The sequence below is a fragment of the Rousettus aegyptiacus genome, unplaced genomic scaffold, assembly GCF_014176215.1.
Source record: "Rousettus aegyptiacus isolate mRouAeg1 unplaced genomic scaffold, mRouAeg1.p scaffold_m13_p_16, whole genome shotgun sequence".
NCBI classification, from domain to species: Eukaryota; Metazoa; Chordata; class Mammalia; order Chiroptera; family Pteropodidae; genus Rousettus; species Rousettus aegyptiacus.
The window spans coordinates 19,550,071-19,575,419 of record NW_023416291.1 but is presented as its reverse complement, the minus strand read 5'-3'; the positions used below and the strand labels follow the sequence as shown (position 1 = coordinate 19,575,419).

The 25,349-nt window shown below is 41.6% G+C and overlaps 1 protein-coding gene across 2 annotated transcripts in view; it reads right to left on the bottom strand.

Annotated features, from left to right (window-relative positions):
• TMEM131L (transmembrane 131 like) overlaps positions 1 to 25,349 on the bottom strand; it is a 132,358-nt gene that overhangs the window by 33,120 nt on the left and 73,889 nt on the right. For both annotated transcript variants that reach the window (XM_016144603.2, XM_016144604.2), the window contains exons 8-16: positions 7,955 to 8,032; positions 7,602 to 7,755; positions 6,273 to 6,331; positions 5,836 to 5,944; positions 4,076 to 4,169; positions 3,424 to 3,577; positions 2,694 to 2,864; positions 1,343 to 1,412; positions 131 to 248 (exon numbers count right to left, since the gene is read on the bottom strand). In XM_016144603.2, coding sequence (XP_016000089.2) covers positions 131 to 248; positions 1,343 to 1,412; positions 2,694 to 2,864; positions 3,424 to 3,577; positions 4,076 to 4,169; positions 5,836 to 5,944; positions 6,273 to 6,331; positions 7,602 to 7,755; positions 7,955 to 8,032 — 1,007 coding nt within the window. The remainder of the gene's footprint in view (positions 1 to 130; positions 249 to 1,342; positions 1,413 to 2,693; positions 2,865 to 3,423; positions 3,578 to 4,075; positions 4,170 to 5,835; positions 5,945 to 6,272; positions 6,332 to 7,601; positions 7,756 to 7,954; positions 8,033 to 25,349) is intronic.

Sequence of the window (25,349 nt, the reverse complement as noted above, 5' to 3'; positions counted from 1 at the left end):
TTTCTGACGCTTGGAATTTGCCAAAATAAAAGACTGGAGAGAAAATTCAGTACTGCCATTTCACCAAAGCACTATGTAATGGTGTTTCCTCAATGCTGAATAAAAGAAACGGAGAAAGGTGAAGACCTACTTGCAGACATCGCCATTTTTAAATTTCTTCCATCTTTCATACAATTTATTGGCAAGTTCGAAATCCACATCCCAAGTAAACCGATCCAGAGAGAGGCTCCTTTCCCAATGAGGATTTTCTAAAAGTCAGACAAGATTTAATATTTATATTTACAGAAAGCACAATGCGATTAGTAAATACTGCCAAAGCTGACTGTTAAACTTCTCAGTGACAGGATTGTAGTGTGAATCAATGCCCCCTCTCTCCTCTGATCGCTCTACTAAATAAAAGTCTCTCTAATTCATGGCAAATGATATATCAAATCAAACGAACATGTACAAAACAAAACTAAATCGAATTATGTGAAGGTAATAACAGAAAAGACACATGGTTCATGAATACAGCCTGAAACAAGTTAAATTATAGTTGGAACATTTTTAACAGCTTTAAATCTAAAAGACTAAACTGTGTGCACGTAAAGGGAGTCTTTCTGGTTACTACACAGAATGCTGATGGATAAATCCTCCAAAGAGGGCGGAGACCAGTGGCTCGGTCTAGAGAAAGTGTGTATTTATGTTTATAAACTGGTCTCTTGTTAACCTCGCACTCTCTACTTATCTGTTCTGTCTTGTCTGTGCTAAGGAGCATATCGGTGAAAAAGTGGGAATCTTCTCCAAAGAAACCTCTGTATTGTCGTACTCTCCTTAGATGAAATATTTTAATAAATCAAGCAGCAGGAACAAAACTAGAAACAACTTCTACGTCAACACTCTGGCCTTCATTCAATCTCACTCAACGACAAGCGCCCCCATAAGAGGTTTATACTCCTATAACTCGTCTTCAAATGCAATTCCAAATTATTTCTAAAAACTCCTAGTCAATCCTTTTTCTTTAAAAAAAAAAAAAAACAAAAAACAAAAAAAAAACTACAATCTTCCAATTTTTCCTGGTGACAAAGTTGCTATGATGACCAAATAATGTGTTTGGAAAAAACTCTTAAAACAAATATGAGCTACTTAGGAGGGTATTATTAACACAAGGACCTTGGGTGTTTTAGAGGCTTCTTAACAATTGCATGCCATTCTGTTAAGGATCATGCTCTTTAAGAATAGAATATGATGCAATTCCATTTACAGGACTAATTATCCCATCCACAAATGCTAATTTTCCTCACTACATCCCATCCAACCCCCAACTAGAGTTCTACGAAAAGCCTGAGGTCGAAATACTTACCTGCTTTTGATTTTCCCATGAAATAATGCATGCCACAATGTGCTATCACTTCAAAACCCAGACTCCCTTCCTAGATTGAAAAGTAATATATGAATAACTTACAACACAGCACTAAACATAAAAATCCTAATGCACTCAAATGCAAAGCAGACATTGGCCTCCACCTCAGTGAACTTCCCTTTAACCAAAAGCCAAATAACTAGAAACTGATTTCTTGGCTTCTTTTATCCTTGAATGAGAGCTCTGAACTGTCTCTCAAAATGACAACCCTTGGGTCTAAAAGCCACCAAACTGCCTTCTGAATTAAAGGTGAAAAATTAGTGTCAGGACATTTTTAGTAGGTTTTTAAAAAACCCTGTACTCAAATCCCCTGAGAAACTGTATGCCAATCTATAGTATCTCCTAAGAGCTAATCAGGACATTCAGATGAATGTCCCATGTCCTACAGGTGGGGAAAACACAGACTTGCTACTTCCGCACATACCTGAAACCTGCCTGCTCCCTCCCAGTCACTCCCCTTCTAAGCATCTCTGGATCAAAAAAAGAAAATTTCTAAGAAATCTCCCCTGCTCAAAATATGGATGAATGAAATTAACCTTACATTTTGCTTAGTTTTCAGAAGTCCTATCTTTAAGCTTATTCCCTAAACATGAGGCATTTCTATCTATGAAACACCAATGCTAATAAGTGAGAAAAATCATAAAGATGGTTGCATGAATGTCTCATCGTGAAAAATCAGAATCCAGCATTATACCGAATAGCCTGGATCGAAAAGAAGCAATAACAGTAACTAAACAAAAAGAAATAAACATTAAGAAAAAATGAGACATGTTTAAGATCTAAATTAAATACAATTTATCCAGATTTTAGAAGGCGTTTTCTTAACTGTGAACCCTTTCAAGCTTTAGATTTGGCTCACTAAAGAAATGCAAAGATTACAAGCAACTGAGCGTCACTTACCAGAAGTCTAAATAAAGCATTTAACCATCTCATTTAGTTGTAGTAATTGCAAGTATGTAATAAAAGCTCAAATATGTTTTCCACAGCAAACATACATTTCTTGCTCAACGAATTTTAGAAATAAATGAAAATGAGATCGATCTACTTGTGATGCCTTATTTCATTCAAGAATCTCAAATCACTTTATGAAAAATAGTAACTCTTTTCAAATAAAGATTTCTACATTTAAACAATTCACCATCAAAGACTGGCCTGCTAATATCCTTCAGTTTCTTAGAGAGTCTTAACATGAACTTAACTTAGTCCATAAAACCCCAGCACTGTAAGTTAATAAAAAGACATAGTAATTATAACAAAAATTATAATATTTATATAGTGTTGTAAATGATACCTTGGTCGGAGCAGAGTAAATCTGTAGAGGTATTGCAAAAATGGCACCTATGTTTGTAGTCAAAAACACATTGGTGAATAGATTTATGGCAATGTCTTTAACAGCAAGTTTCAAAGAAAATATATTCCAACAGCCTGGAGGTAGAAATAAAGGGCCAGTGAAATTCAGAATCTAAAAAGAAAAGAAGCAAGAGAAATTACTTTCCTAACACTAGTTATAATTAAAATCATTATAAAGTATGACATTAAAGTTGTTCTATACTTTAAGAAATATAATTTTGCTTAATCATTTCCCGGTCAAAAACTGAAGTATTTTCATATAAATGATAGGTTTCAAATAATGTTTAACATGCAATCATTTGTAAATTTCAACAAAAGTAATCTTGAAATTTTTGTAGGTGGGTGTTTTGCAAAGAGCTACTATTTTATCATGAATGAGGCTTATTTTTACTAAATATACAATCTTTTTAGTATGTTATATATTATAAAATCTCTGAATAATGATAAGAGCGAATATCTGTAAAAAATATATCCTGGACCCTTTGAGCATCCTGAACAATAGTTAAAAAAGAGAGAGAGATCCTAAAAGTAATTTTGAAAATGTTAAAAGAAAAATACTTGCTTTAAAATTAGTAAGTAAATATTAACTTTTGTAAATATTAGTTTCATAGTACCTGAACTTAAAGAAAGCTTAAAATAGGCTAAAACTTAGATAAAAATCCTATACGTACCTTCAAAAGGTGCTTGGTCTCCTTGGAAACAAACACATCATTTAGCACAATAGTACGGTCAAAATGGTTGAGGTACCACATTGACCAAACTCCCGACATGTTCTCGTGGGTCTCTATGTGAAACTGGGTTGCGGAAGACTCCATTCTAAAATACCTGCGAACACAGCACATGCACGCTATCAGCCCCCAGTGTAAGACAACCATCAGCACTTGAAGAAGCCTCGACCCACAGAAAGGGCAGCATTATACGTGTCAGAACTGCATGCGAGGAAGGACCTTACTACAGACCACCTTCTCCAACCTCCCTGCCCACAAGTGGAGCACCTGAAGGCCAACGGGAAAGCGACAGAGCCAGGACCAGGACAGCTCACAGAGGCCGCCAGGGCAAAACCAGGCCCCATTGGGAATGAGAAACACAGGAGACTATAACTTCTTGTCCTACACCTTGGTGCCAGGCCCAGAACCTGTTTAGTGATTGGAATCATTCAGCTTCCTCTTTCCCACTGTGCCAACGACCCTCCCTCTGCTTGTTAGCAGCGTCACTGCATGGAAGGCAAGTCCAGAATCACACGAGTCCTAGTTATATTTTAAATCATTTCTAAATGGAAAAAGAAAATCCCGTGTGATTTCAGAGAAAGTAGAGTTTACCTACCCCGGAACCACAGGAGAGGAGAGGCAGGCGCTTAGCGCCGGAGTGTTTTTTGTTTTCTTCATCTCTTCTTTCGCTCCACTGTCACACGATGTAGCTGTTTTGAGGTAAAAGAAATAAATGTGAAGTGTAGGTATCTTTCCTTTCATTGCTCGTAAACAAACGCAAGATACATGTGTTATTTATAAGTTTTTAATCATGTCACCTTTTCTGTCTCCATTAAAATCATGCATCAGATATAAACGGCAAAATCCTTTCTCAAACAGTATCGCTCTTCTTTACTGGCTTGCTGCCAGTTATCTAACACACGATGTCTGCCACCTGACCCACCCCTCTTATAAACCGACGTCTCATTTCTTTTTTGGGGAAAAAAAAGTATCAACACTATGTGGCTTTTTTTTTTCTTTTCTTTTTTTTTTTTTTACAGAGATCCGTATTCACCATGAATAAGAAGTCCTTGGGTCTGCCAGAGATAACAAAAGTAAAAGATGAAGCTCAGCTGGGTGGGGTGAAGAGGAGCATGTGGGGGCAGGAGCGGGAAAGGAACGTTCCTCGGCGACAAGAGGGAGCTTCACGGTAAAGGTGGGAAAGCATTTCAAATCAAAACGTCAAGCTTCCCTGGAGCTAAGTTATTAAATCGCTGGTATTGCATTCTTAGCTCTAATACCCAGCTCTTTTTCTAAAGCTATATATATATATATATGAATGATTGATTCAAAAAAAAAAATTCAAACACTAACAAAAAATGTGAAAATAAAGTCGACCTTTCACCCCTGACTTCCCAATTACCTTAAAAGAAACAACTGTTAACAGATTCTTGGGCATACTTCCAGCTGTTCTACACATATACAAGTACACAGCTACCTTTTAAGAAACCCAAATGGACACATACTGCTTGCATTGCATGTCCACGTATAGTTTTTATTAGCTGCAGAGTATACCCTCCCCCCCATGGGTGAACTACGATTTAATCAGCTACCTACTGATGGATGTCTACGCTGATCTGTTGTCACAATCGATGCACATTTTTGTAGGTAAAGTTTTGGACACATATGTGAGGATATCTGTTGAAAAATTCTTAGAAGTAGAATTAAGGACTGGAGAGCATATATGTGCATTTTAAATTTTCATAGAGATTGCCCGTTTTCCCTTCAAAAAAGCCTGTATCAACTAATACTCTTGTCAAAAATGAGTGGGTTTTTTCCCTAATTATTACCAACACAGAATATTAACAATATTTTTTATTTTCATCGATCTAAGTAATAAATGATGTCTCACTTTTTGCTTTAAATTAACATTTCTTTCAATATATGTGACATGAGGCATGTTTTCATAGATTTACATCCACTTCCATTTCTTTAGGAGAAATCCCCTTAACTATAAGTAAGAACCTACAGATAAGACTGCGTTTATACTCATTAGACCTTCTGCATCTCATTCTACACAAGGAATAAAACTGAGATGGTACAAACTCTCTATCCGTGAAAACCATCAAACACATTTACATTCCGGTCTTTCAAACTGCCAGTTGAGTTACACTTTAAACTCGAAATCCTACATGTGTGGTAGACTAAAGGTGGCATCGACAATTATTTTTTTCCATCGTGCCATTTCTTAGAACTATCAGGACTGTGGGATTGAAAGCAAACCCATTCGCTTTCTTAGGAACTTGCCTAATTTGTAGTTGTAAGCCACTTCGCAGAAAGAATTGCCGCTGATAACAAAAATACAAAGAGGACCTCCAAAATTTTAAAAATTTGTACCTTTGCAAGTAAAAGAGGCAACTTTTGTAAAGTTTGTCGTAGAAGTGGGCAGGAGTACTGGTTCAAACTGTAGAGACAGGGCATCTCTCTGCGAGAAATGATGTACGTCCTATAACAACGACAACAAAAAATCCACATTACCACGCTCGGCTAGGAAATATTTATCTAGTTTGAATCGACTGTTAAAATAACTAAGCAACTCAAACTGGCATCATACAGAAACTGCTCAGCAGATGTGTCTCTAATGGTATGAAGTGGGTGCTGACAACCATCACCTTAATACGGGTTCAAGCAAGGGAAATCGGGTTTAAATTAAAGCAAAAGGGAACAGAGACAAGTGTTTCTATATCTGTTCTGGAAAAATCCTCATGTTCTGCAATTAACTACACACCTGTAAGTTCAACATTTAGTTTACATAAGCATTTACAATTAATTACCTGTATCCATATAAGGCTGTTTCCTGAATGTAATATATACATATTTACTGCTGAATCATCTGTCCAAAAGAATCAGAGCAATGAGATTAAAACAAAATGCCATCTCATTCTCACACAGTACATATTACTCTAAGAAACGTATCTCATTTTTCAACACTGCAATTGAAACTGGGAACTATTTTCTGTTGGTATTCTCTTAAGTCACAAGAAAAAGAATTCTTACAAAAATATTAACCTACCAAAACACGGGCTTTCTATATAAGTATGAATTACCACAGGGGAAATTCTGAGTTTAGGCTCAGACTGCTTCCTGCTCCTCTGGACGAAACCAACCAACTGTACAGCTTCAAATAAAGCTATGTTCTCCTATTGATTAGACAGCCCATTTCCTTATTTAGATGCCCATACTTGGGAAAAATAAAACTCTGGGGTCTCAAAACATAGCCTTCCTTTTAACCCTTACCACGGGCCAGTAGTCCACTCTATCCTGACACCCACCTGACCATTCTAAGAATCACCAAAAACTATGAACTTAAGGGCAGGAAAGCTCTCTGTTGAACCATTATTATTATAATCAATTCTGAGGATTAGAAAGTAAATGATGTTTGACCAACAATTAAAACTGCCAATATAAAACTGTATTTTGATGCTGTTTCTTTCTCTGAGTGTGTGTGTGTGTGTGTGTGTGTGTGTGTATGTGTGTGTAACACACACTCATGTACCAGAACAGTCTTGATGGCCAATAGATAATAGTATATCCTACATTGTAAATATCATGGATCACATAATGTGTGTCTCCTACAAAAGTTCTCATGAACTTAGACTGATGAAACTTAAACTGATAAACTAGGTTATTTCCGCTTTAGTAGGACACACATTTTCAAACATAAACACACACTAAAGTTTATTCTAACTTGTCAGACATCCAGTAACAACTAGTATCAAATCAGCTATTAAAAAAGTACAAAACAGAATGACTTGGTGAACTGAGCTTCTGCAAATCAGTGAAACTGGAAGAGGAGACACAAGACTCCAAATACTTTGTGAATATTTATATTAGATTGCTGTGCCCATTTAATCTACTCTCCCAAGAATACCACGAAAAATCATTCCCAAGGAAACTCAGAATAGTCTGCAACTGCCATTTAATTTACTCCAAAAACTTACTAGCAGCTGCAGACCGAGAACCAGTTATTATTATAAGCTCTTAATAATGAAAGCGAAGGGTCTTTGTTGCCTCAGATTGCAATGATCCAGTCCGTAAGGACATGTGACAGAATGATGATGCGGCTTAATCAAAATATGAGATTTCGAAAGATTCCACCTTACCTGAGGTCTCAGATTTATCTGTAGCTACATAGATAATAGAAAGGTGATCTAACAAATTTTGTGTGTTTTCTTCAAATTCTTTTGAGGAGTTTCCCATTGTTACAATTATGCTCATTTGCAGCCGTAAAACATCATCGGATTCCAGATAACAACTCTGAGATTGGAGGAAAGGAATAAAAAGGAAAAACTCAAAAAAAATCACCTGAATTTCGTGACTTCGAATTTTAGGGGGCAAAGCACTTAATGTAAGGGCATGCATATTTCTGAGAATAAAATGTGCTGTTTCATTTTCGATTTCTGAGCACAAAGGCAGGAAAGAAGGCAAGAAGAAAATACTGAATGTCCTATTTTACCTTTAATTGCTGACACACTTTATTATGTAAACTGCATTCCAGTTGTACCTGTAAGAGGCTAGTATTAGTGGTTTCTGCCTAAAAGAAGAAAAAAAAAAGGAAAAGAATTTAAAAGAAAGCAAATGGCTTCATCTAGTCGTAACAGCAGACAATTTATCATGTATTCAGAAACTACATTTATGCATTCAACAAATATTTGAGTATCTGCTAAATTCTGGGTAGTATTCTATTGACTGGAAGTACGACAATAATTACAGCAGGAAACTCTGTCCTGAAACCAAGCTTACATTCTCATGAAAAGCACAGCCCTTCCTTGTGCATCATGAAAATTCCGACTATGACGACAGGCGGATGAATATGTTCTAAATATATTCAGGAGCACTGTAGTTTGGCATCTCTTACGCTTTCTGAACCCAGGAGTCTACTCTCATTTTAAAGTAGGTTCGCCCAATAACAGCCAGTTCACTGTTCTTATGTCTGCCTTCCATCCCCAGAACGACCTCAGTAGCTGTGACGAAACCATAAGAGAGGTCCAAAATTCAACTGGCTACCATTTTTACTAGGTGAAAGAGCTATGGGGTGGAAGAGACGAAAGTTTATAAAAGGAGTTAAGAATTCTGTCAAGTTTAAAGATCTTCGCAGCCACGTGGGGTGGTATGGACAGACAAGGAAATGCCAATCCCACGCGGGGATACGGCCATTTGGGTGGGAGGGTGGCGGCCGCGCAGAAAAGTCAGGGAGTGCAGCCCGTGAACGTGAAGGGCCTGGCTGCGAGAGCTCCTCTCGCTGAGTGTAACGTGCCTGGCACAGCTGTCACGAAGAGGCACTCGGCCTGGCATCCACAGTTGGAACACGAGGAGCGCTCTGTAAGGTAAGAAGCCAGGCCCCAAATCCCTGGCTGACAACTGTGGGTCAGCATCCGTTTACTCCGAGAAGATTTACTACTAAACAGAATCACCCCAATTGTGTTTAAGTGGTTAGATTTATAAGAATTATCTACATACGTTATACACAATCCGATTTTTGACTACTTTGATTGCCATTTAGGCAATTAAAGTACAGGGGAAAAAAGAATAAAGTAGATCACATTTTAAAATTTAGTAAAAGCCGGCCTCAGTTCACGGCTTGGCCTCTTGAGGCACCTCCAAGCCCAGCGTGGGTGGCAGCCGTCGGCAGATTGAATGGTGGCTCGTGCCTGGTGGCCCAAGGCAGGGCACAAGCTACAGCTGAATGTGGCCTGTGACAGGGCCCCTCCCAGGAGACTCTGGGGCCAGTACCCCCAGGTGGCCAGCGTCAGAACAAGCCAGAGCACCACCCAGGCCACATCCAAGGACAACACACCCAAAAGGCAGAGGTGCCAGAGTGCGCAGGGTCAGCCCCTGCCCCTCTACCTGCCAGTCCTCACACCAATCAGTCCGAGGGTCAGTCCTTTTCACTGACGTGCAAACAGCAGCCAAGGCTCAACTACAACAGGAGGGCACACACGACCCATACAAGGGACACACCTGGAGCACTTGGCACAGGTGACCAGGGAGGCTGTGTCACCGGGCCCCACGGGACACCTACTACATAAGGCCACTCCACTGAGACTGGGAGACGCAGCAGCCCTACCTAATACAGAGAAACAAACACAGTGTGGCAGCCAAAATGGAGAGACAAAGAAACACATCCCAAAGGAAAGAAGAGACAAAGCTCCAGAAAAAGAACTAAACAAAATGGAGACAGCCAATCTACCAGATGCAGAGTTTGAAACACTGCTTATAAGGATGCTCAATCATCTCAGTGAGAACTTCAATGAAGAGACAGAAAACATAATAAAAGAACCAGTCAGAAATGAAAAATACAACAGATTAGATTAGAATCAGCACATTAGATGAAGCAGAATATCAGCAATTCAGAAGACAAGGTAAAAAAACAACCAATCAGAAGAGCAACAAGAAAAAGAATCCAAAAAAAGGAGGACAGTTTAAGAGGCATCTGGGACATCAAGCGTACCAACATTCGCATCAAAGGGACCAGAAGGAGAAGAGAGCGAGCAAGGGATTGAAAACCTATGTGAAGAAATAATGACAGAAAACTTCTCTAACCTGGTGAAGGAAATAGGCATACAAGCCCTGGAACTATAGAGTCCCCAGTGAGATAAACCCAAAGAGGCCCATACCGAGACACATCATAATTAAAACCTACACTGCTTGTACCTGCTCAGTATAGCCCCTGGATCCATTCACTTCTCTTCATTCCTAATACTCTATAGATCAGGGCTCAACAAACTATGCCTATGGGCCAAATCCAGCCGAGTAACTGTATTTATAAATAAAGTTTTATTGGAACACAGTCATACTCATTCCTTGTGTATTGTCCATGGCTGCTTTTGTGCTAACAACGGCCCAGCTGAGTACTTGCAACAGAGGGTCTATAGCCTGCAGAGCCAAAAACTGCTACTCTCTGGTCTTTATAGAAAAAGTTTATGGACCCCTGCCCTAGTGGGAGGGTGGAAGGGGCAGAGGCAGGCAAGCTGTTGCACCAACTTCCTGCTAGGGCCCGTGTCCACCTCTGCCCTCTGCACTTCACTCTACACTGCATGAAGAACGAGTTTACAAATACGCAAATCAGGTCACGCTACTATCTCCTAAAAGTCTCCAAAGACTTCCTGCTTGGCCAAAGTCCCAAATCCTTTACTGCAGCTACAAAACTCAGGCACCTGCCTAGTCCGTACCTCCTTGTTTATACTCCAGCCTCACTCGTCTACTTTCTGCTCTGTTTTGCCTTCAGCCTCTGAAATTTGCTGTTGTTTCCTTTGAACTTACATCCCAGACTCACCCTCTCCCCCACCTGGTTAAACCTGATTGATCCATCGTGGCCCAGCTTAAACGGGTGTTCCCTGACACCAAGGCACCTTTCACCTGACCTTCCTCAACACTCCTCATTAAAATGTAATGACATTTTTTAAGGTCTGTCTTCCCCAGCAACTGTGAGCACCTTGTCTGATGCATTTACCACAATGCCTACCACGTAACCAGAACTCAACATACAGCTGGTGAAGGAAGAAAAGTAGACATGCCGCCACATACTTGCTGGAAATGGGCAAGAAACTAAAAATAATGAGCAATGGCTATAAAATAAAAGAATATATCGAAATCTGATATTTGGCATGTGATTCTGTTCTGAGACTTTCAAAAAGAGTTTAAAGAAAAACTCATATCAACACTTTCAACATTACACATTTGTAATTAAAAATTGTTTTTGTTTAATAATTTACAACAATTTAACTACAGGTCTTAACCCAGCAAGGCAGTTCTCTTCCCTAAAACATTTCTTCAAATGTTGAAATAATGTTAAAAATTCAAAATTATAATTTTGAACATGCTTAAAAATCCGATTTGCACAGTAATTTGATGTGATTAAAAGCTCAATGCTCTGTTTGGTAAATTTCTGGATGGATGAATTTATAACCTACCATTTGAAGTAAGATTCTTCTATTTGCTGGAAACAAGACAAAAATAAACCACAACATTGTTTCATTGGCCATAGAACATATCTCAGAATCCCACAAGGGGGCGTCCCAGCACCTCCAAACTGTCATTGAAGCATACTAATTTTTCTCAAAGGGAAATTTAAATGTTCACGTCTTTCTTTTTCAAAAGAATAAAACTATTACAATAGACTTTATAAAGAAAACTATAATCAGAACATGAGCCACTTGAGAGAGAGAGAGAGAGAGAGAGACACACACACACACACACACACACACACACACACACACACACGCTGGGAGTACAAATTTCCCCTGAAAGGACCCCAACTGAGCTCGTTTGTTATGACAGGAGGAGGTCCTCTAGTCCAGGAGTGTGCCTAGGCAGATTATAAAAGAAAAATAAACAGCAACCGATTTCCTTACTTGTGAAATCCCCCACATTACTTGAATGAATTAGTTCAGAAATTTCATAGTGAAAAGAAAAAATAATTCCTTAGTAGTTTTCACATTAAGTATATCCCCTTTTATAAGATGTGGGAAATGTGGTTACAAAGGGCTAAATAACTTCACAAAGGGTCCTAAGGTTAATTAGCAGAAAAATGGAAAACAATAGCAGGTTTTTAAACACAAGTCAGTATTTTTTCCAAGTAAATTGGAATAGACCATGTCTATTTTTCCTAAGTACTTAAAAGCCTAAAAATCTTCAACATGGAAACACATGTTAAAAAATCATACCAAGAATTTACGCAAAGGTCAAGAAACTAGTAATATAAAAACTCCTTTTGTTTGGCTTGTATTGCCATGGTTTTGTGGTGAAGGGATATGAATCTAGGTAACTGGATCTAAGAGAGAAAAAAAATCACTTTCCTTACTTGCTACGAAATTGGTCTTTGTATACTGAGCAGTGTGTGATTTGGGGGTGGGACTGTATGAAATTAAACAGTAAAGAAAATGATAAACATTTTACGTGACTTTTATTAACAAGAGTTAAACCATCTCCTAAAAACAGTATATGAGAACCTTTATTAATCTAGACAGAATGAACAACTTATGACATTACCAGTGATAACCATGCATGAAACCCTGTCATTTAAGGATTGTAACTGAAAAAATACATAAGGATTATTTAGATAAATCCTGATCTTACAGAGTGTATATTTCTCAGACATTTTTGAATGCTAAGTTTAGAGGTCCTTATAAAGGTAAGTATCTTTTGCCAGCATATATATCAATGGGAACACAGATTTCACATAAGCCATGTGACCATTCCAGCCAGTGGCCCACACACAGTGCTAGGTATAATACATTCTATACAGCAAATGATTTTGTGTAAAATGAGCACTTTCTTGGGTCCCTTCCACACAGCGCTCACGCTCTATAACCAGACTCCTAAATATAGTGTTTCCTGCACAACAGACAGAGTCAGCTGAGTCATTAGGAAGCACAGCTGGGCTGGGTTCCCCTTACGTTAAGCAGCAGTTGTGTGTCAACCCACACCACTCGCTGCCCCTACTACCCTCCTAGTCCTCGGACAGTTAAACAGCTGAAGCAGAATTTACCTAGGTTGCCAGACCCACTCACTCATATACTTGTAAAAACCTAGGCACTGGCTGAAACAACAACTTTCCTGTTTTGTTTTAAGACAAAAAGGGTTAAAGCATATGCATTCATTTTTCCTTATCCATGCATGTCTCTTGAGAAAAGGCAGTGTGGCCAGACGACTGCAGCCAACATAAATCCAAGATGAAACCCCGGCCACCAAACCTTGGGGACATTCTCTGTCCTTCCCATGATTCAGCTTCCTCTTCTACAAAACAGTTAATGAGCTCACGGCCATGTTTGAGCATTAAATGAGATGCGTATGCCAATCACAGGAGCACACAGTAGGCCCTCAAAAGGGAGCTGTGTTATTTTCACAATTAGTGCATTAAATTAGTAAAATTCCACAGCAAATAATTCAAATGCTTCTGGGAAGGATTTTTTCCACGTCAAAGCTGTTGGAGAGGAAATTTCTCTTCCGCGCTCCTTTGGTTTCTAAGAGAAGGGACTTTTCTTTCCGTAAACACTTCAAATTCTTTTTGTCTTATTTCACCATTGGTTCAGAACCCGAGAAAAGAGAGAAGTGTTATTTGCTGCACACCGCCTCCCACCCTCGCCCCCTGAAATGTGCCAGAAACCCTGAAAGGTAAACAAAAAGCAATTTAGAGAACAAAGGTAACACTTAGATATTGAGACTTTTGCTTGGACCGCGTGGCAGTGGCCTGTGTTGTGCAGCACCCTGGCGTTTACACTTGGGTGGCTGGCTTTTAATTACGAAAACCTGGGCTGGCAGTTTCAGGGGAGCCACGTGGGATTTTCACCTTGGCAGGTCATACAGCGTACAAAGGCGAGTGGCTATTTTTATACAATTGGACGCTGCTGGGCCTTCGGCAAATGGCAAGTGGGTCCTAAGAGCCTGGCTCAGAACCTGAACCTGGGCCCGGACTCGGCAAAAGTTCAGGCATTAAGATGCAGGCAGCTGTAGCCTGACCTTGAACAACGAAGGCACAGTTCTTACCTAAGTAGGCATGGCCAGGCAAGGTCAAGCTATGAAAGAAAGGGTGATGCCATATAAAGCAGTACAGTGGTTCTTCAAAAAATTAAACATAATTACTTATATCCCCACCTTCAAAGCTGCGTTATACGCAATAGTCAAAAGGTGAAAACAATCCAAAATCCATCGATGGATGAATGAATAAACAAAAACATGCCACACACATACAATGAACTGTTAGTTTTAAAAGGGGAGAAAATTCTGACATGGATGAACCTTAAAGATATTATGCTAAGTAAAATAAGCCAGTCATAAAAGAACAAGTATTATGTGATTCCACTTACATGAGAGGCCTAGAGTAGTCAAATTCAGACAGAAAAAAGAAAACGTTACCAGGGCATGAGAGGAGGTAGAAATGGGGAGTAACTGTTTAATGGGCACAGAGTCCTAGAGACGGATGCTGTTGATGGTTGCACAACAGTGTGAATAAACGTAACGTCACTAAATTGCACACTTAAAAATGGTTAAAATGGTAAATTTTGTCTTATATACATTTCACCACAAGAAAAGGAAAAAGGAAAAAAAGAAAAAGAAAAAAGATGTTCCAGTCAGGGCTTGCCTCAAAACAGAGCTTCCAGAATACTACCTGCTGCTTTCACAGTCAGGTGTTGAAGAAACTACTGCGTCCAACTCCTGGCCAGCAGTATAGACAGGCTGCTCCAAAGTCTGTTCCTTGTTATACGTTATCTTTATGGCCAAGCGCCAGAACTGTGAAAGGGTGCAGCTTAAACACGTGACGTTGGTCCGCAGTCTCACGAGCTGCCCCCCAACTCACTGAGTCCAGGTTAACCACCTAAATGCTAATCACCGCTTTAGATTTTCAAGATCCCAAGTGACAGAGCCACAGAAGGGTGACGGATTTTATAAATAAAAAAGTGATAAGGATATTCTTCTTAAGGAGGAGTGCTGTCATGTTGGGTGGAGTCGCAGAAGCAATCTGACATAGTTACTGTGTGCGAAAAAGAAGACGACCACTAAAGTCTGTCCTTGGAACCAAAAGGCTCACTCTAGAAATCAGAGAGGTGCTGGAAGGTTGGAGAAACACGCTTTAGTCTTCCTACCAGGTCAAGAGAACAAAAACCAAAAAAGGAAAGCAGATCGAAGATGCGGGAGGAAGAAAGGGCTGCCCTTTGGAAAGAAACTGACACCTTAGGAAACAACTAGACAGCGCTGAACAGGACAGGTGACCTGGAAGGCCCCGTGCAACAGACATAAAAGGAGACGGAGGCAGCCTGGGATCGAACTGAAATGAGGAAGGTAAATCTTTGTGTTTTTTTGGAGCTTAAAAAAAAAAAAAACCTAGTAAGAAGTCAGGGAAGGTCTCAGCAGACTGTAGTTGGTTCCCCCAAGAAAAACCAGGACTCAGTTCTAGGAACTATGGAAAAAAAACACTTCTAAAGCTGTGAACAGAACCCATAGTAAGAGCGATGAGGACCTGCCCTGCTCCTTCAAAGGCTGAGACAGCGGGACCAAAGGTTAGATCAGATCTGGGCAGGCTCTGAGGGGAGGGCCAGGGAGACCGGAAAAAAGAAAAAGAATGTACCAATTCCAGCAATCAACAGCAGCTTACAAGTGTCAGAGAAAGAAAGAGACCAACAAAAGAAGCTGGTTAAACAGCAAGAAACTCAACTGAGCCTTCCTGACAGGAAGAGGGGGACAGGGATGACAAGCGTGTCCTGGAGGCACGACCCGAGACTGCAGAAAGAAGGGGCACACTCTCACCTGGAGGAGACAGGGAGCAGCTCCCGGCCAAGCTCTATCCCCACTAGGCCCTGAGCTTCCAGAGTGTCAACAGCAGCTCCCCTCCAGGAATTTGCTGAGAACAATGTTCCACTTGAAATAAGTGGGGCAAAAACGGAAGAGCCTTCTTCAGTAGTAAGTTCCAGAAGCCTCAGTAAGTCCGCAGTAAGAGGCAATGGAAAACGGCGTGCACAGATCTCCACGTCTCTGCTCACAGCCGCTGCACACGATCCATCCCTGAACAAAAGTCGACACCACTCAGCATGGGGTGCCGGAGACAGGGGTCCCGGCAAAAGGCAAAGAAAGGCACACCCAGAGACCGGGCTGCCGCCACTGCGAAGCTCTAACTCGAGGAAGACCACAGCTTCTCAGGTGCTACTTCCTGAGAGAGGAGGGTGCCATGGACAGACAGGTGTCTTCTCCCCCACTGCAAATGTCCCAAATTAGAGTCCTAACAGGCGGTCTCTCCCCAGTGAGTTCAAATGCCAAGATCTTTGAACGACTGGCATGAACTGAAGCTGAAACGAAGGCAATGCTCTCTCTCTCTGTCCTCCATCCCACAGGAAATGCTGGGAACAATTTTGCTTAGAAATAGTGCTTTGAAGCCTGGCATGTTTTCCAAATTCAGTGGATGCAAGGTTGATAATTTGATGTTTTTGTATGTCTTATTAAGATTCTAGATCCAAGTGAGGCTCAAGAGAGACTTCGTATTAAACTACGGTAACTTCTGAAACCCTGGGGAAGTCATGCACATTCTAGTGAGAGCGAGCCCAGGCTACAGCTGCTGAAGTTTCCCCAGCTGCACACAAGCATGGAGAACCTCTCTGGCAAAGACAAAAACAATGAATAAATAAGGAGTTGGGGAGGACTTCAAATTCTTTGAATGTTAACTCACAGGCCAAAATAATTTGACATGGGACTATCACTTTGAACTTTCATGTCTTGCCAAAGGACCTAACCTCTGAATTTTAAAATTCTCTAAGAGCTTTATAATAGGAAAAGGTTTACATTTAAAACTTTCTTAAAGTGAGGAATGCATTTTAGTTATGTGCCAGGTAATAGTTCAAAACACTTAACATCTATTAATTCAATAGTTACATCAATCCTATGAGGTAGTGCTATTATTACCTATTTTACAGATAAACGAAGAAACAAGAAAGTTAGGTAATTTGGCCAAGGTCACTCGGAACCAAGATTTTTACCCAGGTGGTCTGGTTTTAGAATTCATCTTCTTATTTGCTACACTGTGCATGTCTAGGATGGGGCATCCTCACATAGGTGGCATTTTTTATTGGAGTATCTTGACACTGTTATTTGATCCCATGGCAAAAGCTCTGATAAGCTGTGCTGTATATCATACTTGAAAAGAATCTGGACTGGGAAACAGATGAGAATGTGAACTTTCAACCTTCGGTAGAGTGTGGCTCTGGAGAAGATTATTAATGAATTATTATAATCCATCTCGGAGCTTTCTAGGGGCAAGGTCATCAGTGTGCCCCAGCCGACTGAGGGGGACCAACAAAGAAACAGGGGGTTTGGTTCTCCTGAGAGGAGGAAGAGGCTCAGGAAGGTGGGGGCTCAGCTGCCGGAAGTCTGAGGATCTCCTTGTCAGAGAAGGGAGAGCAAGAGACTTAAAAACAGGTCAGCCCAATGGGTCTGGACTACGAAACTGAGAAATGTTATAGGGAAAGGATTCTCTTTCCCTAAATACTTCTGTCCTCTTGCCCCAAGCCTTCCTCTCCCCTCAAAGCAGAGGGAGCTGTCTATTAGGGGGCAATAGACAACAATCCTGTGCTAAAGGATGGGGTGGCAGGGGTAGGGCTTTCAGAAGAGCTCTGGTTTCTTTCACTTGATATCCTAGGTAAGGATGTCTGTCCTTGGTTCAAACTTCCTTCTGGCAGACCACCCCATGCTAAACCCCAGGAGAGATGGAGTTAGCTCCTCTGCCTCTCTCCCCTCAGCTGATACAGAAGAATGTAATATAAAGGGGGCATTTCAGTTCTCTGACTGCTGATTCTTAAAGATCTACTAGTTCAGAACTTGGCCAGGAAAAGAGGTGTGCTATTTAACTGTTCTAACCAAGATTTTTAGAATAGTCTAACATAATGAAGGTTTGACAGATGTCAAAAAGATTCACGTCTTGTAACTTTGTAAACAGCTCGGATTATAATTTCTTCCTTTTAAAGATCATTTATTCTATTATCAAGTGAGTGAGTCAATTCTCCTGGGAGGCAAGAGAGGCAAACACTGAGTTTAAAGAAGGACCAGGAAACTGTATTCTCCCAGTAGCCAAGAAAGCAGAGATTGTAGAAAGGCAAACAGAGAAAGATGGAGGGGGAAGATTCCACCGCCTGTAAAATACAGAAGGGGTAAGAGAAACGCCCACCCCACACCTCTTGGTATTTCAAAGCTTTACCACGTTCTCTTTCTTTTTTCCGCTCACCAACCCTCTCTCCCCTCTCTCCAAGTTCCCATTCCACTGAATCATTCTCATTTGTGACTCTAATGAACAGAACACATTTTTTTAAATTTAGGCCATTTTCTTGCTTTTAGAAATGATATTCGGAGGTAAACGGTAGGGGGAAATTAAGGAATGGCATGTATTTATCTAACATACAGTAATAACTTTCCAGAGTCTGACAGCCCATCGTTTTTATATAAGATCAAAGAACTTTTATCATGCAAAGAAATGTTATTAAATACATTATGATTAACACAGATGTGAAGTAATTCTCAGCTATTACACCCAGAAATTCTGTTTTATTTCACCTAACTAATCATGTAAGATAATCAGGGAAGCAGAACAGCGACAGAGGCCTTGAACCTTTCCCTGTTCTCCATCTTCCATCTCTGAATCCTAGATCAGACTTTTTGCAACGTATTTGTTCATGACGAATCCGACTCTTTCCGTTTCTCCCCTGAGATGGAAAAAAACTTTCCTCGTCCCCCCCGCCCCCCCCGTACTGATTTGACAGCTTCGCCTCTAGACTGCCACAGTTAATTGACAGAATCAGCACCTCTGGAGACAAGGAGCAGAAAAGCAAGTTGGGGTGCCCTCTACCCAGCCCGGCAGGCCCCGGACTGCAGCCCTTGCCCAACACCTGTCCCGGGCAGGCAGGCGCAAGGGCCTGACACCGGCACTCCCGAAGCGAAGGCTATGCCAATATGAAAAGGTTAGGAACTCCCGGCCTGACATGTATCGGATATCACACCGAACACCCAGAAATACTCTCTCCTTTACATAATCCAATAGCGTGACGCTGGCGGGGTGAGGACCCCGTTCATCACACACACTCAGAAAAAAATACCGAAGGAGATGGCAAAACATTCGCCCTGGTCACCCCTGCTGAGTGTGGCTGTGAGCTGGGGGCTTATTTCGACTTTGCCATTTCTCTGATTTCCCCTGTGTTTTTATAATTACATTATAATTTCTTACAATCGGACTCTCTTTCATACAATTCAATATACCATGTTGCAACACACACACAACCACCTTTATGAGCTTTCCTATACTGCCTTATAATTTCATTTTAAACAATAAACATGATTGTTACGATGATCCCCAAAACAATAATATAAGTCCTTTTAACTCTCTGAGATGAGCTTTTTGCTATAGTGACTCTCCACGCCAGACTCTGAGACAACTTCGAATATTCTGTTTTGCCCAAATAAAGCACTGAAACACTCTCCAAATCTCAATGGCTCAGATCTAAAACAGCACTAAAGAAAGCGATAAAAATAAAATTCCTTGCTTTTTCATGAGCCTAAACACAACGATACTTACATAACATATCCTACCGTGTATTTTAGGGTTACGAACAGAGTACATACTCTAGCTTGTACCCTACTATTCGCTTGTCAGACATCTCTACATAAATATCCTAATTATATCTTGGAAGAACTACTTAATATCCCGCCATGTTGATATACTCAGATTTATCAAATCCTTTTCCCACTTTTGAGCCTTTCTGCCCTTACATAAAATGCCACTTCATGTGCATTTATCTTTCCTGCAACATGAATCACTAAGTCGACAGATGTGGAAATCATTACAACACTCACTATATATACGGCGAAACATTTAAAGCGCACAAAGGCGGGGCCGCCAATCCTGGCTCTACCCGCAGCCTCCGCTGAGTAACTTAAGCTCCAAGTCCATTCTATAATTTCTAAAATAAGAATAATACCACCTGCCCTGGCAGTACATCTGCTGAAGGTCAAACTGGTTGGTGTGATGAAAAGGTGAAGTTATGCAAGTCTTAGATGTTACACGGGGCAGATGTGCTATTTGGGGATCTCAACTCAGAGGCCCACTGACTCATCCATCTATTAAAAACTCTGGGGGCCCTCAAAGTACTAAATGCTAAGTTGATGGTGACATTATACAAATGAAGAAGAAACAGGCCCTGCCCTACAGAGGCTCAGGGAAGAGCAGGGGAAAGGACAACACGAAACACTAAATGTTCAAGCAGGGGTTTGAACCAAATGCCATGGGGACCAGAGCGCAGGCGCGCCTGGGAGCCCGGAGAGGCGCTGGCATCTGAACTGGGTCTCAAAGGACGGAATTAGAAGGATAGTCAGGGTTCGAATGCGGTAAAAGCTCATGACGGTGAGATGGTTTGTAAAATAAAAGGGAGGCCCCGTTCCAGGCAATGATGAGAGGTTCCTGAGGCCAGAGGCGAGGGGAGAGGGGTGGGACCTCGGGGGCTGGAGAAGCTGGAGCCAGGTGACGAAGGAGCTTGTCCGCCAAGCTAAGGCACTTGCACCTTGTCCTGTAAACGACAGGGAACCCAGCTAGCACAGTGACCGGGGAAATAATGGATAGTTCTGTACAAGATGACATTGTCAGCAGCAGTGTGCCAGGAGACCTAGAGCAGAGAAGGACTGACTGGGAGGATGGTCCAGGTGCCGGACGATGACCAAACTGCGACAAAAGCAGAGGAACCGCAGAGTCTCGATTAGACCCGCTGCGGTTTCTCATCCGCTAGGAGCTCTCACTTCATGAAGGTCAAGACGAACGAAAAAAGAAAGGACCAAACAAAGAGGTTTAAAAAGAAAAATGCGACCTCAATTTCTCGTGTTTTTCTACGTTCTTCCCGAGAGCAGGTACCTATGGGCAGCAGAGGGATTGCCGCTCTCCACTGGCCCCAGGGACTGCTAGCAAACCCTGGGCCAGCGAGAATTCAGACAGAAGATGAACCACACAAACGCGTTTGTTTTCAGCAGAGGAGAGAAAGCCATTTAATCCAGTTCAATGGAGCAGGAAAAATGCAACAGTCAGATACGGATGGGCAACACGCGTAAACAAAAAGGACCAAAGTGAGGCCTTAATACAAAAAAACGAGATACCTTAATTATTTGCTGGCGTCCTAGTTTATTTCATAAGACGGATAAATGTTTTTGTTATTCTGAAAAACGAACTGGGATCTCAACCTTAGGATTCATTTAAGAGAGCAGAACCAACGGCAGTGTATATGATTTTACGGATATCAATACTGTTTCACCCTAATATAGAAATAAGATCAAATAAAATGAGTGTATTGTTTGACCGTTTCTCCCAAAATTCTTTTATAAAAGATCAAATATCAAATAATGTCCTTTTCAGAGTGCTTTGATAAAGCAAAACTCTGTGACCCTGGGTTCGGCTCTGTCTGGCTGGTTCACAGGTGCTCACTTAACGCTTCCAAGAGGTGGTGTTGCTTGGTGGAAAGACCAGAAGCTTAGAAACAGACCGAGGTATGAAATCGGCTTCTTTACCTCATACAGGTAAGTATGGTTTCTTCCAGCTTGTATCCCTAACATAAATCATCATTTTTTTTTTTTTTTTAGCTTATTTAAACTTGATTTGTGTTATAGCCAAATCAATTTTTAACAGCTCAGGAACAAGCCCAACCGCTGCCACAGTGTTATCTGTTGGAGGTAATCTGTGATAAGTGAGCCAAGGGGTTCCGATGGCATAAAATTTCTAGTTGCAATCTGAGGAAGCAACTTTAAAGAAGTGGGAGGAAAGGCCAGTGACGATCCCCCACGTCTGAAAAACTCAACATGGCTGGCTAACCCCCCAGTGAAAAGAGCTCCTCTGTCCTCCATCAGCATTTACTTCATATGGATATAAAACGTTTGTGAGGACGTGGAGAAAAGGGAACCCTTGTGCACTGTTGGTGGGATCGTAAACTGGTGCAGCCACTATGGAAAACTATGGCGGTTCCTCAAAAACTTAAAAATAGAACTACTATATGATCCAGCAATTCCACGTCTGGGTATTTATCCAAAGAAAACGAAAACACTAACTCAACAAGATTTCTTCACCCCCGTGTTCATGGCAGCATTATTTATAAAAGCCGAGGAACGGAAACAACCTTATGTGTCCATTGATGGATAAAGAAAACGTGGCATATAAAAAAACTACATATGGAATATTATTCAGCTATATTAAAAAAAAATAAAATAAAAGGAAAGCCTGCCATGTGCAACAACATGGGCAGACCTTGAGGGCGTTATGCTAAGTGAAATAAGTCAGACAAAACAAATATTCTTATGCTCTCACCTATATGTGCAATCTCAATCAAGAAAAAAAAAAAGGAACTCATAGAACAGGTTGGGACTGGTGGTTCCCGAGGTGGGGGGCGGGGGGGGGGGGGCGGTGAAATGCGTGAAGGGGTTCAAAAGGTACAAACTTCCAGTTCTAAACTGAGCAAGTCCCGGGGTTGTAATGTATAGCACAGGGGGGAGGGAAAACTTCACACTCGTGCGATTGAACTTAAAGGTTTGAGAATGTCCCCTGTGCAGCTGTAGCTCCCCGGTACTGACCTATTTACATACCTTTTCCAGCGATCTCTCTAAAGCCTCCTTGAAACTATGTGTATTTTTGTGCTTAATAAGCTTATTTGGTAAGAACTGCCCTGTTTATCCCTGGATGTATAAAAATAAGAACTTTCACTCATGTGCCAACGCACATTAACTGAACAGCTGCAGAGTGCTAGTCATTGAAAAACAAAGGCTGCCGAGCTGAGCTGATGCTCTAGTGAGGGACAGGCCTCGACGGCATTCACTCTGAACACAGACAGAGCTTCTGGGCGCTGTCCTGGGGCTCCGGCCTCTAACCACCCCGGGACATCGCCAGAACCTACTTCAGCTTCTTAACATCTGAGTTAGAGTGGAGGAAAACGCATCGAGAGTGTCGAGCCACATCCAGCAGGATACCACACAGAGGTACGCATCTGTTTCCTGACGGTTTTCGATTTAATTTCTCATGACGGAAGTTTGGTCGGTTTGCAGCAGGAAAATACCTGATGTCTTCTGTGACCATTCTGACAACTCCAATTTCTTTCGAGTTTTGGCAGACAGCTTAGGCCATCTTAAACACGCCATGTGAACTGTGTCCTTAATGCAGCACATAAAGCGCATCTGCTCTTCTATGTTCGGACCCATGCTCGTAGTGTCACGAAACATTCCTGCTGCTTTCCTTCTCTGACCAGTATGCCACAGCATGGAGGAGTGTGCAGCAACCCTGCACATTTGGGGGCCTTCACCTTCAAATAGTTACACTCAGGGGCCCTTGAGCGCATGTCTTTTTTTATCCTTTTATCCACATTCAAGCCAGATAAAATCCAATTCTCTTTAGACACCTGGGTATAAGCTTTGAGTGCAAAATACCGAAATGACTCAAATGTCCACCAAGTGATAAAACAGTTAAATGAATGTGGTATGTCCACATAATGGTATATTATCTGGCAATTAAAAAAGGCATGAAAGACTGATATATGGAATGATACGGAAGAAACTTGAAAACATTATGCTGACTGAAAGAAGCCAATCACAAAAGACCACACATTTCATCTACATGAAATGTCCAGAAGAGACAAACTTATAAGGAGCGAAAATAGAGTAGTGGTGGCCAGGACCTGGGGTGATGAAAATATTCTAACATCGGATTGTGGTGATGATTACACAACTTTATGATATACTAAAATCTAACAAACTGTACACTTTAAATGGGTGAATTTTGCGGCATGTGAATTATATCTCAATCAAGCTGTTTGAAAATATAAAAATTTTAAAAAAAGAAAGAAAAGGAAAGGAAAAGAAAAGGAAAAAGAAAAGAAACCAAACTGAGAGTTAGGTATCAGCTGGCGCAGAAACAAAGACCAAATAAGTCGAGTTGCCACCACGCTGGGCTGCAGGGCAGGGAGCAACCAAAACTGCTCCTGAGGGGAGAGCGACAGGCCTGCCCGGAGGCCACGGCATCACTCAGCCACCGTTTACCGGGCGCCCCCGACTGCAGGTCCTGGGCCAGGCTCAGGGAGGACAGTGGAGGGCCATGTCAGTCAGTCCCTGCTTGCATGGGGCTTCGATTCCACAGGGTGAAGGAAAGAGCGACTAAGGAACCACACTGCGGGGCGTGCGACTATTTAATGAGGGTCTGAGGGGGAAGGAACACAGTTCTACCACAGCCTCACGCGGGCCCGGAACGGGAATGGGGAAAGAGCGCCAGGTTCCCTGAAGAACTGGAGCTGATGAAGGAGGAATGAAATAGGGGTTCATGTGGGGGAGTCTGGGGAAACTGCGGACCCCAAGGACTTGTGGCACGTGCGAGCAGGCAGAGGAAAGCTGGTGTGACTGGGAGACTGAGGGCATGCGGCAGCCACACTGTGTGAGGCCTCACCACAGCCCCCCTGGGACGGGGCGTAAACCCCAGGACCCACGGGAACGCACCGAGAGGTGTATTAAGCAGGTGACTAAGGCGGTCCAACTTGCATTTTTGGGAAAAGGACTAGAAAGGGCCAAAGTATATGGTGGCAGACTAGTTAGGGGGCTCCTGCGGTATACTGTCCAGGAGAGAGATGATGACCTGGATGCGGAAAAGGGCTGTGGGCATCGTGGTCAGTAGACAGAACACTCTCTCGTCATATCAAGGTCTCATGCAGGCCTCCCTATGAGACCCTTAGTTCCATGTATCCTTAAATTAACCCCATTAACTACAGTAATCTGAACACCAACGTCTGTTTCAATACTTATATCACCACTAAAATGGCATCTGGAACTCAAAGCTCCCAGTCTCAATCACCAGAGATACCTGGCCATTCTCAGCTGCCCCTCTTTGCTGAAGGACAGCCCTGAGATAAAGCTAAAAATGTTCACATGGGAAAACCCACACTGTCAGCACATGCAAGTTAAACCTCCTCTAGCCCCTTCCAGCCCTTACAAAAATGCAAGTCGGATCACATCAGTCTCCTGCTTAAAACCTTTCAATACATCCCCAACTCGTTATAGGATTTAAACCAAATCCAAATGTGCAAATGAAAAGAAATCTTCCTTACAATCCTGGGGGGAGGGGCCATTCAATTTTGTAAAAATGAAAGTAACGTTAAAAAACTCTTGAGAATTATTTATGTGGTGACAGAGCTTCCCGACATTACACTACAGGTAAATTCGTTCTGTTTGTCTCATCCACTGGAATGCAAGCTCCATGAGATCGCTAGATGAAAAAGAGCTCCAGGTAAGGCTGTGACAGATGAGCAATTCTAAGCAATGTTCTTTATTTACTGATCAGAAAGAAATGGCAGGCTCTTAAGACGGTAAGGTTC